Source organism: Diadema setosum, chromosome 13 (genome assembly GCF_964275005.1).
Source record: "Diadema setosum chromosome 13, eeDiaSeto1, whole genome shotgun sequence".
Taxonomy (NCBI): domain Eukaryota; kingdom Metazoa; phylum Echinodermata; class Echinoidea; order Diadematoida; family Diadematidae; genus Diadema; species Diadema setosum.
Window position 1 is genome coordinate 34,328,216 of NC_092697.1, and position 16,576 is coordinate 34,344,791.

At 37.7% G+C, this 16,576-nt stretch overlaps 1 protein-coding gene across 1 annotated transcript in view; it reads right to left on the reverse strand.

The window, feature by feature from the left end:
• LOC140236614 (receptor-type tyrosine-protein phosphatase S-like) overlaps positions 1 to 12,624 on the reverse strand; it is a 66,311-nt gene extending 53,687 nt beyond the window's left edge. The window contains exons 1-5 of the mRNA XM_072316535.1: positions 12,606 to 12,624; positions 12,017 to 12,283; positions 5,031 to 5,162; positions 3,681 to 3,836; positions 1,626 to 1,763 (exon numbers count right to left, since the gene is read on the reverse strand). Of these exons, the coding sequence (XP_072172636.1) occupies positions 1,626 to 1,763; positions 3,681 to 3,836; positions 5,031 to 5,162; positions 12,017 to 12,283; positions 12,606 to 12,624 (712 nt within the window). The remainder of the gene's footprint in view (positions 1 to 1,625; positions 1,764 to 3,680; positions 3,837 to 5,030; positions 5,163 to 12,016; positions 12,284 to 12,605) is intronic.
• Between the last annotated feature and the right edge of the window lie 3,952 nt (positions 12,625 to 16,576).

The window sequence follows — 16,576 nt, forward strand, 5'->3', positions numbered from 1 at the left end:
GACAGAAAAATACAGCTGTAGGAATGATTTGGCTCAAAACAGGAAAGAAAGAGCAGTTTCCATGACAGGCTGTGTGTAGTAAAATCATGTAGAGAAATAGCAACTAATATTGACACAAGAGCTTGGAATGGCAAAAATTCAAGTTCATTATTCTTCCAAAGTCAGAATGGTTGGAGTCTACCTCTGTGCACTTGTCTTCCAAATACAATAGTGAGGGGAACTTTGAAATAAAAGGAGATATACTGTAAAAGTGGATATTTTCGCGCTACTAATTTTTCGCGCTAGGCCGGGTCAGAAGAGTTTCGCGTGTTTTTAATTCCGCGGAATCAAGACATCACGCACAGGAACGTATGGCAAGCAAAAATATTCGCGTGTTTTTATTTTCGCGCTAGTTTCTGGTTGCGCGAAATGCGCGAAAATTTCAACACCGCGAAAATTTCCACTTTTACAGTATACAGCCATAATAGTGTCAGATACAGTGTACAGAATCAGGGGTTAAAGACAATGATAGCCTAAATATGGATTGAGTGAAAGTAGCAATATTAGTGGAACACATCAGTGAAAATATGAGGAAAATCAGGCAATCAATTCAAAAGTTATAAATCTTTAAAGTTTTGTGCCTCCACTGCTGGATACGAAGACTACTACAACTTATGATGTCATTATAGACAACAATATAAAGAAAATAATGAGGATTAATCCACAAAATTGTAGTTTCCATGAAAAGTACACATTCTATCAACTTGTTACTGACACACATCCTATAAAGGGTAATATTATTCTCCCTGCTTTCTGAAAGACATCAAGAGGTATTACAGTAAAGTGCTCTGACATTACTATAGAAAAGTGAAAATATATTGAATTTTCTTTCTTACTTTCTTCATATTATCCATAATAACGGCATGAAGTGTAGTAGACTCCTTTATTATCCAGTGGTGACAGCACCAAACGTTGAAAAATTCATAACATATGAATCAACTGTCTGATTTTCCTCAAACTTTCACTAATGAGTTCAACTAATATTGCTGCTTTCACTCATCCACAATACAGTGTATTCAAGCTTTGGTTTTCCTTAAGTACAATGACAAGTCCTTTGATTAGGAAACCAAAGCAATGATCATTTTATATGTATGAAGACATTCATATGAAGTTATTAACTACAATACATTGATTGCTACAAATTACAAAGTCAACTTACTGTAGTATTATCTTACTTCTTTGTTAACTTCTCTATGTTGCATCTAGTCTAGATCCATAATAAAGTCCACTGCAAGATATGTACAAATTGTAATTGTAAACAATCATGGAACCTCACTGACTTTCAATTACTGGAAAATATACAATCAATGGCATATGTATTGAATATATATTTGTGTACATGTATGTGTGTGTACTAATTATTTTTGAAGGCAGCTGCCATTGAGTTGATACAATAACATCGATTCCATATATTCACATTGTTGCTTTGGCAGTGGACAAGTGGTTTCATTTCTTTTGTCACTGTTTTTGTTTTTTCCAACACAGACACACCGCAGGATCTTTTTTACTTGGAAACCCAAAGTATACCCCCCCCCCAAAAAAAAAAAAAAAGAAAAAAAAAATGTGGAGAAGGCTGATTAGAATACCTTGACAATTGACACCGACCCAATGACCTTCGCACTGGTTTCCCTCCAAACATTCTCCCGTGTCCTTCCGGCATTCGTTTTGTGGGTAGCAGCGGCACTCTTGTAGACAGTTGGCACCATACGTACCCGGCTTACACTCTGGATAAGGAAGTAGAGTGCAGTAGTGCCTCATATGCATGTACGCCAAGCTCGTATAGAGATCTAGTTGCTGCTTATACTACAAACTCTTAAATTCCATATACTTGCACAATTTCATAGCCTACCCTGCCTCATTTTAAAAGTCCTAAACAGAACGCATTTATGAGCAACATGAAGCCATAAGCTTTATTTACAGCCTTTGATTCAATTGGATTTTGGATTTTTCTTTTCTCTTCAAAGTGTACTCAATGTTGAAAACGCATGAATTGATCCGAGTGCCACTTGTAATGGTATATATGTCGACAACCATTTTCATATAGCAGAAGAAAAGTGAGAGCATGATCAAGACTTTTTTAATCATGATGGTTAGAATCTAACAATATACACACATGAGGAAGACATGGATGAAGAGGTGTGGGCGTGTCTTAACCCTAAAAAGACTGGGCTATTTTGGTAGCTCGAAAGACTGGGGGGGGGGGGGGGGGCCTAAAGGGCCCCCCCCCCTTAAGATCTCGGCCGTGGATTGCGCGATCGCCGCGGAAATTTGCACAATGGTAGTGTGTGATGTAATCTACAAGATTGTATATTTCAATTTTCCAAAATAGTCTTCTTTTATTTTATTTTGATTAATTATGCTAATTTATGTGAGAAATCAGACTCTTTGATCTAAATCAGTAAATAAAGCTCCGAAAGTGCTCATTTTTGGTCTAATTATTCTTTGTGGCATTCTTAGCAAATGTACTTGAAAAAAAATTCGGTATCAAAATTGATTTCTTATTTATTTTATTGTTTTATGAATTTCTTATGTATTTCTTTGTTTTTTTGACCTTTTGTTTTTGTTGTTTCTTTAACAAAATGTGTGGCAGACACTTTTTGAAGCATAATACTCCTAAAACAAATTAATTTCAGCCATTGAGAGTAAAAATAAGCATATTTATATGAACCATGTGAAAAAACTCAATTTGCATTGACTTTGTACACAAAATCACATTTTTGAGCCATTTTCAGCCTCACATGCATGTACAAAAAGTTATGTAACTTCAGAACCGTACCCCCGGGCGTCACAAATTTGGTGTCAAAATGTGCGGGAAACTCGAAAGAAAAAAGTCATAGAGCATCGCGGCGAGAGCATTGCGTGTTGCAGAATAATCGCGCGAAATGTCGAGGGGGGGCCTTTTAGGCCCCCCTCCCCCCCAGTCTTTTTAGGGTTAAGCTCTGGAGAGCCTGTCAATCAAACACATGAGGAACTGTGAGTGGCTGCTTTCAGTGTTAACAACAGCATGTGTTACATGTGCACTGCATAAACAGGCACACAGAGTGTGCAAAAGGCAACACATTACAGGTCATAGTTTTTCTTCCTGTTTTCTTCTTCTTCTATGTGTTTCATATCTAAATGTTTGCTGTTCATGTTTGATTGAAAAATACCTATGAACCAAGCTTCACCTATGCAATTTAATTGATTCCCAGTCATGTTTGCACATAAACAAAAATGTGATTGTAGAAACAGGGCCCTGTTTCATAAAGCTGTTCGTAAAGTGACGAACAACTTACGAGCGACTGGTGATCAGTTCTGATGTGCTATGCTTATCAGAATTTCCATAATTCAGCACAAGAACTGATCACCAGTCACTCGAAAGTCGTTCGTAACTGTACAAACAGCTTTATGAAACACCCCCCAAGGTGTATTGCACTTCATTCCATTTTTTTTTTTTTTTTTTTTTTGCTTCCTTGCTTGCTTGTTTTGGTCTGATTTACGTTACTACAACAAGTTTTGGGGATTTTTGACAAGATGTCAATAATCAGCTTGCATGCCTAGTTTTATACGGGTAGTGACAGCTCGAAGTCTGTCCAGGTTTGAAAACGAGTCCAAAATGCTGTCGATATTGAATCATGCCCATGTCTCAATGTCAAACCCACCTGTCACGCAATCGGGTCCCATGTAGCCAGCAGCACAGGAGCACCCAAAGGGGTCTGGTAGGCAGAACAGCTTGCCACGGCAACCAGCAGCATGGTTGTCTCCAGAAGAATCGCAAGACAGGGTGCCATTCTTCCCATAGCGGTTCCTGCCAAGGACTAATTGAAAGGGGCGGGAGTGTAGAATGAATAGAAGTTGTATTTATCTATGTCTCTTTGCGGCTGTTTTAGCAACATACAAGCAGGCACCTGTTTAAATACTCTTTTAGCTTGAAGTCATATTGGGACATCCAATGATTGTATCAGATCTGGTATCACAGTATCATAAGTTCATACATAATAGTAAATACACATTTTTTTTTCTTCAACGAATTTCACATGATAGATTTGTTCAATAACATGCCTTATCAACTAAGTTTACTGGCAAAAAATATGATGTTGAGAGCACCTCAGACCCATATTAAACAACTACTGTATATATTGATGAGTACAACTGCATACACTGTATTGAATTCTTGCTTTTGGGAGGGGGGGGGGGGATGGATTCCCCCCCCCCCCCCCGAGATCTTGGCCATCGGTGGTGCGATCGTGACGAAATTTTGCATGCGTGAGACCCGCGTCATACGTAATCTACAAGATTGTGTCATGTAAGATGTTTTGAAACAATCAATTTCTAATTTTAATTAATTATGCAAATTAAGCTCAAGGTCATATTTTAGCCTAATTAAAAGCATTGAGAGTCTAATTTTTGATCTGTAAATCTATTTTAGCATATTCAACAATTGTATATCACAAAAACTTCCAGAACTCATTTCAATTCTTATGTATTTTATTGTTTTCAGAATTTCTTATGTATTTCATTGTTTTTCAACTTTTGTTTTTTCTTTGTTTTTTTCGTTGAAAATTGTCACTGACCAATTTTCTACCATAATTAGCACAAAACTAATCAATGAAAGTGATTAATTGTAAAAATAATCAGGTTTCTATGACTTTCATGACAGAGCACTGTTTTCCATAGGAAATGTACACAAAATCACAAAATTGTGCCCGTTTTGGGGCGACATTCCGTTACAAAAATGGGCGTGGCTTCGCAAAAGTATGCGCAGACGTCGCAAATTTGGTCTCAAAATTTGCGCGAGACTTGAACAAACAAAGTCAAGAAGCTTCGCGACGAGGCCTTCTCGCGTTACAGAATTATAGCGCGAAATGTTGAGGGGGGGCAGATTCCGCCCCCCAACCCCCCCACTCCCGACCCTTTTAGGGTTAACACTTGAAACTCAAACCAGCGAACAGAGAGCTCTTTTGGTGCAGATATTTCTAGTTGCCACATAACCAATCAGTTCATCATCTTACCTTGTTCACAGATGGTCCCCATGAATCCCGGAGGGCACACGCACAGACCTGAATCAGGATCACATGACCCACCATTGAGGCACTGGTCACATGACTGATCACATGACTCCCCCCACATACCTGAAGGGCATTCTGACAGTGGCAGACAGAGAATACACACATCAAAAACACAGAGGAAAGACACTGCATGAATCATAACCCAAGATAAATATTGCATGATATTCCTCTTTAGCTCTGTGAGTACCAAGCTGACTGCGGCAAGAATAATATTATGTGACCCTGCATCACAAAACCAACAAAAAGTCGCCAGACATGGATTTTCAGTTAAGAGTTGATTCTAAAAGAGCAGACTTTAAGCTTTAAAATAATAGATGTATAATTCAATTCAAATGTACTCTCCTAACCTATCCTAATATTGGAAAGAAAGCACACACTCTGCAAAGTGTGAACTGAGAAAAGAGGCTCTGAAGTACAGGGTTTATTCAAGTGCTTTATAATCTTTACCAAGCCGTTGTGCTGGCGATTATTGGAACAACAAAACAGGATGTTAACCACTGGCGGAACAACAATACAGGGATTATCAGACTTAAGCTGAAATTGAGAATGCTTTATGAACACATTCTGTAGATGATTAATCCCAACTTTCAAGGCAGTAGCATCATTCTTTCTAAAGTTTGATATTGGAGTTGAAAGTGAAGAATATGGACAGGGTTTAAAAAAATAAAAAGAGGACTCTCTGAGAAACACCTAATCACACTATTCCACCAAAAAGTGTTCAGAAAAACTGCTGAAAACACAAGTTCCTGTTCATTTTATGATCCCAAACTTTAGTATAGTGTAGAAGAAGACTTGTTCTATCATATAATATGATTGACTGGGTTGATCCATTTCACCTATTTTCAGTCCTAAGCTATAAAACAGAAAATCAGTGCGTGTGACTTTTTGTTGGTTTTGTGATGCACAGTCACATATGTGATTATGTAGGCATGTGTTGCAAGAAATCGCAGATTTGATTTCTGGCCGCTGGATGTTCACATTTTCTTCAGAATGACCACCCAGCAGCTCACGGCAGCAAGCGACCTTCTCACTATTGGGCTGCGGTCGATGTCAGCCATTTGCCCACATCATACATACAAGAGTTGCTGAAAGTTGTCTACAAGAACCGTATTAAGTTTATAATAACATCTTGGATTGGGGCTCATCACTTACAAGCACAAGTTGCTTCCAGGTGGTTCTGGCTTTAAAGGGTGTGTACAGTTCTGGTCGAGGTGAGGATTTAGCTTTTAGCGGTTTGCAAGATATTCAGAAACCACTCTATGAGATGTCAAAGAGCATTCAGTTCTAAGGGGTATCAAAAGTTTATTCGATGAAAATCGGTTTTGAAATGGCTGAGATATCCAAAAACAAGGTGAATCAAAGAGATCCTAAAAAAGTTGTGGCATGTCGCCTTTTATTATTCGCATTTTTTGGATATCTCAGCCATTTGAAAACCAATTTTCATCAAATAAACGTTGAATCCTTCTTAAAATTACATGCTCTTTCATATTTCATAACAGGCTTTTCATTATCTCACTTAGGAATGTTCAAAACATGAATCCCCACCTCAACCAGTACTGTACAGTCCCTTTAATTTGTTGTACATGTACACATTGTTTTTTCTCTGTGTACATGATGCATTTATTATGACTAGCATCAAATAGATTTAATACACTTCAAAATTTATTGACTTGGAAACTAACACAAAATTAGGTTCATGTTTGATGTGAGCAACTGCCTCACAGACAGAGCGATTTGTACAAATAAATAATGAAAAGGAAAGAAGGAAGTTAATGAGACGTACTAGTTTGAGGAAATTGGAACCTTTCACAAAAAGTTCTTCTCTCACAGCTCTCTCTTTCACTTTTTACCCCTTCATAGTTTATATTTCACTGGTCTCACGAAAATCAATTTAACTTCCTCTTTCAAGTTGACTTCCTCGTAACAAAGCTCACTTTTGAATCTCAGCTGATCATTTGATTGAGGGAAAACACTTCTGGGTTTGTCTTGCACAATGCGGTCCAAACTGGTGCAGCATTATCAGGCTACAGCCGAATACTGGCTCAATTACTTTACAAATGTTTGTGCAGACATTGCCATTTGAGAACAAGGAAGAGAATTGATACATGATGTATAAATCTACAACTAGTTAGCATTTTTAAGAGGTATGTGCAAAGCAGGAACAGGACCTTTAGAATTATCATTCCCAGAAAAAAACTGACAAAAATCAATTTAGTCTGGGTGACAGAGGCTGAACCTTGTTTTACCGTCCACCCAATGTTTTTTTATGGTTTTAACCTATTTCGGGGGTGCTAAATCCGAATCTGGATGATGCAACTCTTGCATCCTTGAGGATTTTGAGATATTCAAGATGGCCGCCAAAATGGCCGCCCGAACTGGAAATTCGCACATATTTCCTTCTAAATGGTGAGATATTGAAAACAATTCATGGTTTTACCCTATTTCGAGGGTGCTGAATCCGAATCTGGATGATGCAACTCTTGCATCCTTGAGAGTTTTGAGATATTCAAGATGGCCGCCAAAATGGCCGCCAAAACCGAAAATTCCCACGTATTTCCTTCTAAATGGTGTGAAATTGAAAACGATTGTTAATTCTATCCTATTTGGAAGGTGCTGAATCCGAATATGGATGATGCAACTCATGCATCCATGAAGTTTTTGAGATAATCAAGATGGCCGCCAAAATGGCCGCACCAATTAAAACCAGAAATTCCCATGTATTTCCTTCGAAATGGTGAGAAATTGAAAACAATTGATGGTTTTACCCTATTTCGAGGGTGCTGAATCCGAATCTGTATGATGCAACTCTTGCATCCATGAAGTTTTCGAGATATTCAAGATGGCCGCCAAAATGGCCGCCAATCAAAACCGGAATTTCCCACGTATTTCCTTCTAAATGGTGAGATATGGAAAACAATTGATGGTTTTACCCTATTTCGAGGGTGCTGAATCCGAATCTGGATGATGCAACTCTTGCTTCCTTGAGGATTTTGAGATAGACAATATGGCCGCCAAAATGGCCGCCAAAACCGAAAATTCCCTCGTATTTCCTTCTAAATGGTGAGAAATTGAAAACAATTGATGGTTTTGCCCTATTTCGAAGGTGCTGAATGAGAATCTGGATGATGCAACTCCTGCATTGTTGAAGATTTTGAGATATTCAATATGGCCGCCAGAATGGCCACCCAAAACGGAAGTTCCCATATATTGAAAGCCATTGGTGGTTTTTATCTTATTTTGAGCATGCTGAATCCGAAGCTCAGGATACAACTCTTGCATCCTTAAGGGTTTTGAGATGATAAAGATGGTCGCCAAAAATGACCGCCCAAAACGGAAATTCATATGTAGACCCCTTTGTATTTCCTTCTAAATGGTGTAAAATATATAACAGTTGGTGGTTTTACACTATTTTGAGTTTGCTGAATTTGAAGCTCCAGGATACAGCTCTTGCTTCCTTGAGGGTTTTGAGATAATAAAGATGGCCGCCAGAATGGCCCCTAAATGGCCGTTAAAAACGAAATTTTCCATGTAAGCCCTCTGTTACCTTCTAAATGGTGTAAAATTGAAAACAATTGGCGGTTTTACTCTATTTCGAGGGTGCTGAGTCCGAACCTGGTTGATGCAACTTTCGTATTCTTTTTAAGGGTTTTTGAGATGTCCAAGATGACCGCCAATATAACTGTCAAAAATTGAAAAATTTTAGACCCTATTCAGTACCCTCGAAACTTGGTTGTTGAAATTCATCCATTCTTTAGGGTTTTTAGACGACCAAGATGACAGCCAAAGTAAGTGGCAGAATTCCAATGTTAATATATTTTTTCTTAATGGTAAAAGTTTTAAAATAAATTGATGGTCTTACCCTATTACGAGGGTGCCCGAAGGTCTTTGAAGGTTTTGGGACATCTAAAATGTCCTGTATGAACAGAAACTCCTTAACACTTTCTTATACTTAAATTATTACCTTCCATGTTGTCGTTTGTTTTTTTACTCAATTTTTTTTTTTCGCGTTTCCTGTGATATGACCGTCCCCTCGTGTGTGTTTGTAATATATTATATATACGTATACATATTATACATATACACATATATAATGTTACATCATAATTGAAAAAAAAAATTGAAGCATAACTATAAAAATGTCCCACTCGTGTCTTCAACAATGTCATCAAGACCATCAATATAAACCAAATAACCAATTTGAGTGTTCATGGATGAAGAGATTAAAACTGCTCATGGATTAAGACAGGTTATATTGGGTAATTTCAGTACACTTCTCTACATCACTATCACAATATGATATGTTTTCCATATCTCACCATTAAGAAGGAAATGCATGGGAAATTCCGGTTTTATTTGGCGGCCATTTTGGCGGCCATCTTGAATATCTCAAAAACTTCATGGATGCAAGAGTTGCTTCATCCAGATTCGATTTCAGCACCCTCGAAATAGGGCAAAACCATCAATTGTTTTCCATATCTCACCATTTAGAAGGAAATACGTGGGAATGCCCGTTTTTAATTGGCGGCCATTTTGGCGGCCATCTTGAATATCTCAAAAACTTCATGGATGCAAGAGTTGCATCATCCAGTTTCGATTCAGCACCCTCGAAATAGTGTAAAACCATCAATTATTTTCAATTTCTCACCATATAGAAGGAAATACATGGGAATTTCTGGTTTTAATTGGTGCAGCCATTTTGGCGGCCATCTTGAATATCTCAAAAACTTCATGGATGCATGAGTTGCATCATCCATATTCGGATTCAGCACCTTCCAAATAGGATAGAATTATCAATTATTTTCAATTTCACATCATTTAGAAGGAAATACGTGGGAATTTTCGGTTTTGGCGGCCATTTTGGCGGCCATCTTGAATATCTAAAAACCCTCACGGATGCAAGAGTTGCATCATCCAGATTCGGATTCAGCACCCTCGAAATAGGGTAAAACCGTCAATTGTTTTCAATCTATCACCATTTAGAAGGAAATACGTGGGAATTTCCAGTTCGGGCGTCCATTTTGGCGGCCATCTTGAATATCTCAAAACCCTCAAGGATGCAAGAGTTGCATCATCCAGATTCGGATTCAGCACCCCCGAAATAGGGTAAAACCGTCAATTGTTTTCAATCTATCACCATTTAGAAGGAAATACGTGGGAATTTCCAGTTCGGGCGGCCATTTTGGCGGCCATCTTGAATATCTCAAAACCCTCAAGGATGCAAGAGTTGCATCATCCAGATTCGGATTCAGCAACCCCGAAATAGGGTAAAACCATCAAAAAACATTGGGTGGACGGTAAAACAAGGTTAGGCCCAAAAAGTCGCTTTGGCACCCAGACTAATTCATCTGTCTCTATCTACAGAGTCGACAGCTTTCCACTATGGCTCATGCATGTCAAATACTCAGAGAGAAGGAAATATTTTTTTAGGCATGGAAACTAGAAGTTTAATAGCATCATGACACAATTTGTTCATATCAAAACTGATTTATATAAGATTTCTTATAGGGTTGGACAGGTACAGTTTCGGTTGAGATGGGACTTCAGGTTTCGAACGTTTTTTCATAAATTTCTGAGATAATGAGAAATCTCTAATGAAATATGAAAGAGCATACAATGTATAGAGGAATTAAAAGTTTATTAGTCAGCTCTGAAAATTGGTTTTGAAATGGTTGAGATATCCAAAACAAAGCCATCTTTAAAGAAAAGGTGGGACCCACCTTTTATTAGGACCATTGTTTTACTCTGTTTTTGGATATCTCTAAAACCAGTTTTTATCAAATAAACTTTGAATTCCTCCTCAAAAAAATTCAGTTTTTATCAAATAAACTCTGAATTCCCCCTTAGAATTTTATGCTCTTTACATCACCTCAAAATGTCTAAAAACAAAACAATACCATACCATCCCTTTACGGATTTATAATATGCTGTTTTTCTCATATCGTATTTTCTATCATAAGTTTGACAGCCAGTTTATCATTCTAATGAAAGACTGATGTTGCAATAGTAACAAACTCTGCTTGCATCTTTTGAAAGCCACCAACACACTAAACTCACTCTGTACGGCACTGTACTCTTCACATCTAAGACTAAAGATGTCTTCAAATACAAATGGAATAAGAACAGACATCTTGCAAGTTACCACTTTCTCCGGTTAAAGAGGGTTCAAAAGGCTGATTATAAAATCAAATGAAAGTTCTGCAAGCTTTGTCTTCTTTGGAGGAGAGCTGTGTCATGGTACATCATGAAAATCACTTCAACACATGAATACAAAATGTACAAGTCAATTGCATTGGGTTGGTGGCCAAAATCTCCTGCCTGGCTGTACCCCCTCTGAAGATCCCCATAGTCAGGGTGGTCAACAACTTGAAATTTGAGCATGTTTTCAGCTCTAAATGTGAGAGTATTGCAGAAATTGTAGGTGCATGAAGAACACATTACAGTGCACTCCCTTTATAACAAAACTCTGGTTACAACGAAGCAGAAATTCAGGTTGCAACAATATCTGTGCTATATTTCTTATTGTTTATTTATTCGGTTATAACAAAATTTTATAGACAGAAAACTGCTGGTCCCAAGGACTTCGCTATAATAGGAGTCCACTGTACCAACGCGTAGCATGTAACATTTTGCGACTTTAAAAATTGACTATTTCTCACTATGCTGCTTGTCTTCAATGTTCTGTCTCATGTTTTGCGCATAAATTTTCCAAGCATACATAGTTTGATGTTTCTCAAGTTTTGCACCTGTTTTCACAACCATGACTGCATTTTATTTAGAGCATGTCGCCAATTCTCGAGGACAATCCATACTGCAACATGTTGCTGGCTTTTAAGGATGTTGCAGCAACATATGCAAGCCCCTTGTGTGCCACCCTGAGAGTCTTGTGGTTCTGAAAGGTTTCAATCTCAAAAAAAAATTCAGGCACTCACTGCTGACATTGAGGTACATGATGGCGTGTGTCCCACTTCCCCTGCTGTTCTTCAGATGGCACTCATACACCCCGCTGTTCTCCTCAGACACATTTGACAGTACTGCATGTGTGTGGTCAAGAAACTGTGGTTGCAACACCTTGTTGAAACGCCACTGGAGATAGCCAGTCTGGAGAATTCCAGCAGAAGCATCTGCCACATTAACTGCAAGTGTTACATTGTCTCCTTTACTGACAGTGACGAAAGTTCTGTCGGGTTCAACCGTTGCTAGGCGTCAAAAGGCAATTAGAAAGAAAATAGAAGAACTTAAATACAGATCAGACGTGAAACAAGGAACTCAGCAGTAGAATCCTCAATGATGTGCTGGCTTTGTAATGTTGTATACTTGAGGAATGCATTTAATAGGCAAAAATTAAAGCATATTCCCATGCACTTTTTTCATCAATTGGTCTCAGTGGCCTTTCACCTTGATGGTAAGTAATGAAAAATAACATTGATCAAACTAATTGCCATATGGTTGACAGGAAAAAGAAATACATTTCAATGATAGAATGTACATACTCCCTGATGACATCAGCAAGCCACCTACACGATGTGGCGGAAGGCATCTTCATTGCTCAAGGAGCATTCTCATTCAAAATGAGAACAAATGTTAGTTTCATGTTTTAATACAGCCTTATACTTCACGAGACATAAAAAGAAAGTTGTAGAAACTTATCAATTTTGAGTGCCCAAAGAAGAGGCTATACATTGTATTGGCATGTACTTCAAAATCATCCAAATATAACAAATCTATTCACAAGGTCTCTACTCCATGAGCCAGGCAAATTTGGTATGTGAACAAATACAGATAAATTGGAAATATTTTATGTCCTTTTCAAGACTTCTTGCAGATGACAGATGCAGGTATGAGTCTGTATAAATGAGGTTATGTATGCTATACAAGAACAATCTTACATTAGCTTGTACATTTATGTAAAACTTTGTAAGGATCTGCATCATGGACGATATGATGTACAGCTGTAATTTTGAACAGATGAAATGTTTTGAGCTATAAAGCAAATAGATTCTCACTATAGTCGTTGTGCTGGTGAAAAAAGATTATGCTAGGGTACAGCTGTACATGCTGACTGTCATGATTCAATACACATTTCAGATATTGTTTTCAAAAACAGGCACTATCATATACAACTAATATGCCGGCAAACATGAGTCACATATCAAGAAAATTGAAATTGTCTTCATAACATGGATCCTGTTAATTGTTGAGAGATATGAGAGACATTGACCTATGAAGAAATTAAATGCATGCATATTTTCCTCTTTTTTTTTTTACTGCTTCCTTGAGCCCCCATTCATGCATTATTACGGTCAAGCTGCCCTGTCATCATCCTTGTTCATTGTGATTTTTTCATAGATTTTGAAAACATTAAAGTTCCTCATCCCAATCACTAGTGCTGAAACTCTACAAATTATAACCAATTTATAGTTGATCAAATGTAAAGGTCTGAAAATCATCTCAAGGTCTCCCTTAAATGGGACACTTAAAGGGGAAATCTAGTCCACATATAAGTTAGGCTGATAAAGAATTAAGAGTAAAGTATTACATATTCAATGGTAAAAATTTGACTGAAATCGGATGAAAAATCAGGAAGTTATGACATTTTGAAGTTTTGCTATTTTCTGCAATTAACAGTTCTTGTACAGTTGATATAAATATGCAAATCAGTGAGCTAACCATGTCATAACCTCACAATTTTCCACTGATTGTGTACAAAAAATGACAAAAATTCAATGTTTCTGTCACTGTAGTCTACAACATTATGCTATTCCTGGTTGAATAGCTTCAGAATAGTGATCAGTTACACACAGTTCTGCATACCATGATTTGAGCTTCGACATAATTGCGTTTGAATGAAAAAGATGGAAATTTCAAAATTTTATGTACAAACTTATGGCAAGTTGTGAGGGGATGACTTGCTCACTTTGCCATTTGCATATTCACATTGACTGTCCAAGAACTGTTTCCTGAAAAATTAGCGAAACTTCAACTTCAACTTCATAACTTCCTTATTTTTCACCTGATTTTGATTAAAATTTTACCACTGAACTCATATTTTACTCTTTCTTATCAGACTATAAACTTATATTTGGGCTGGATTTAATCTGGATTCTCTAATGAATCATCAGAGGTTGCATGGTTGATGTCTTCATGTACCTTCTGAGAGCATCACGATGCTGGTGAAAGTTGTTTCAAGTCCATTCCAAGTCACTCTCACGTTGTAAACTCCAACGACCTCCGTTGGAGTGGACTCGTTGAAATGCAGTGTTTCGACTGCTTGACCTTCAGTGGTCTTGAAGCTGGATTGTGGCAAACTTTTTTTCTGACTGGAAACCTTGAACGGCCTGCTGAACTTAACATCATACTGGTCGCCATCCACTAAGTAATCTCCGCGGACAACAGAAATGGTCAGATCAGCAGCATTGCTGGCGTCCACTCGAGGATAATTGGTGACCACCGTCAGGTCTGGCAATGCCACTGAAAGACAAAGAAATGTACACATCATTCATATATCTGTCACCTAACATAACATTCATAAATCTGTCACCTAACATCCAATGTTATTAAATGAGTAGATGAGGGAATAAGATTTCATTAAATTCAAAGGTGTATAAGAATGGTGAGAGATTTTGAAGTTTAATATTGTGGTCACAACCACACAACTTTGTGCATTAATAGATGCCACGATGAAATCACCTCACAAGTCCAACATCCACCTAAAGACATACTCGACTAAACTTCCACATTAATTTCAAACCACATGCAAAAGTATGACTTGTAACATATTGCATCAAGTTACAATAGCCACAATGCATTTGAAGGTGGAAACGACAGTAAAATAAAAACTATTGGTTGTATGTATCATCAACAGACAATTAAGTGAAAGAATTGTGATTTGCATGTCTGTGCAACAAAGTAAAGACCGTTTTTTGAAACTTGGCATACAGTGTAACACTTCTACTTTTCATTTGACTTTACTTGTAAACTAGAAATGTCGCTATGGCGACTGATGCCTCCGCCATAATGCATAATTCTCCCAATAGGTGTACATCAATGTCTTCACAATGTGTGATGACAGTTTCACATAACTGCCAAAATACTGAAATGACAGGTTTGTCAGAAATATCTTTAATGTTCACTTCCCTTGAACTAGGTTTGCTATAATTGTCTAAGAGTGCAGGTACAAGTATTTGGGGAATTGAGGATTTTTACTTGACTCCTGACCGACCCTTTTATAAGTTAAATGCATTGAGTAATTTTCAAGGTATGAAGAAAGAGTGTAATTACAGTATAAAATAGACTTGTTTTTTTTTTTATTTAAACCTGGCCTTTGACCCTTAACCTTTGACCTTCTGGCTAAAAATTTCCAAGAGAATCTCAATACGGTAATACATGTATATTAAGTTTTAAAAATAATAATGCAAGCATTGCATCTAGTATATGAGGGAAATAGTAAAATTTTGAGGAGCTGACCTATACCTTTGACCCCTGACTATTGACCCATGACCCCTAAATTCCCTAGATAATCCCTGCCAGTCAGTATATGCATATGTACCAAGTTCCACGAAGATACATTGAACCATTTGCGAGAAAAGTGAAATTATGACGTTTTCACCTAACCGTTGACCTTTTGACCTTTGACCGTATGACATGAAACTCTCTCTGGAGAATCTTTAGGCAGTAGTACATATCTACACTAAGTTTCAAGAAAATACCTTTGGGCATTGCATGGATATGGAGGAAAAAGCAACATTTTTAGCATTTGACCTTGACCTTTTGACCTTTGACCTCTTGCCAATGTCACTAAAATCTACTCAACTAATTGCTAAATCATACCTCGACCTTGGACCAAGTTTGGTGAAAGCTGCTTCATCCAGTTTTGAGTTATCACGTAAACAGACACATTTTAGGATTTGACCTTGATCTTTGACCTTTGACCTCTGACCAATTTCACTCAAAAATTAATCAAGTAATTGTACCATCATACATCATCCTCAGACCAAGTTTGGTTGAATTTGCTTGATCCAGTCTTGAGTTATCGCGTAAACGGATACAATTTCATGATTTGACCTTGACCTATGACCTTTGGCCTTCGGCCGATTTCACCCAAAATGTAATCAAGTAATTGCCCCATCGTACTTTATACTTGGACCAAGTTTGGTAAATTCCAATAAATATTACTCAAGTTATCTCGTAAACGAATGCAGACGTACGTACGTACAGACGTACGTACGGACATACGGACAGACAGACGGACAACCCGAAAACATAATGCCTCCGGCACCACTAGTGGGGGAGGCATAAAAAATTGACCATGGAGCAGGAAGTGGTTTTCCTGGCATCTCACCACAATTTGCAATGCATTTTTATACAACTGCTTTAAAAAACTAGAAATGTCGCTATGGCGACTGATGCCTCCGCCATAATGCATGATTCTCCCAATAGGTATATGGTACAATGTCTTCACATTGTGTGATGACTGACAAAATATTAAAATG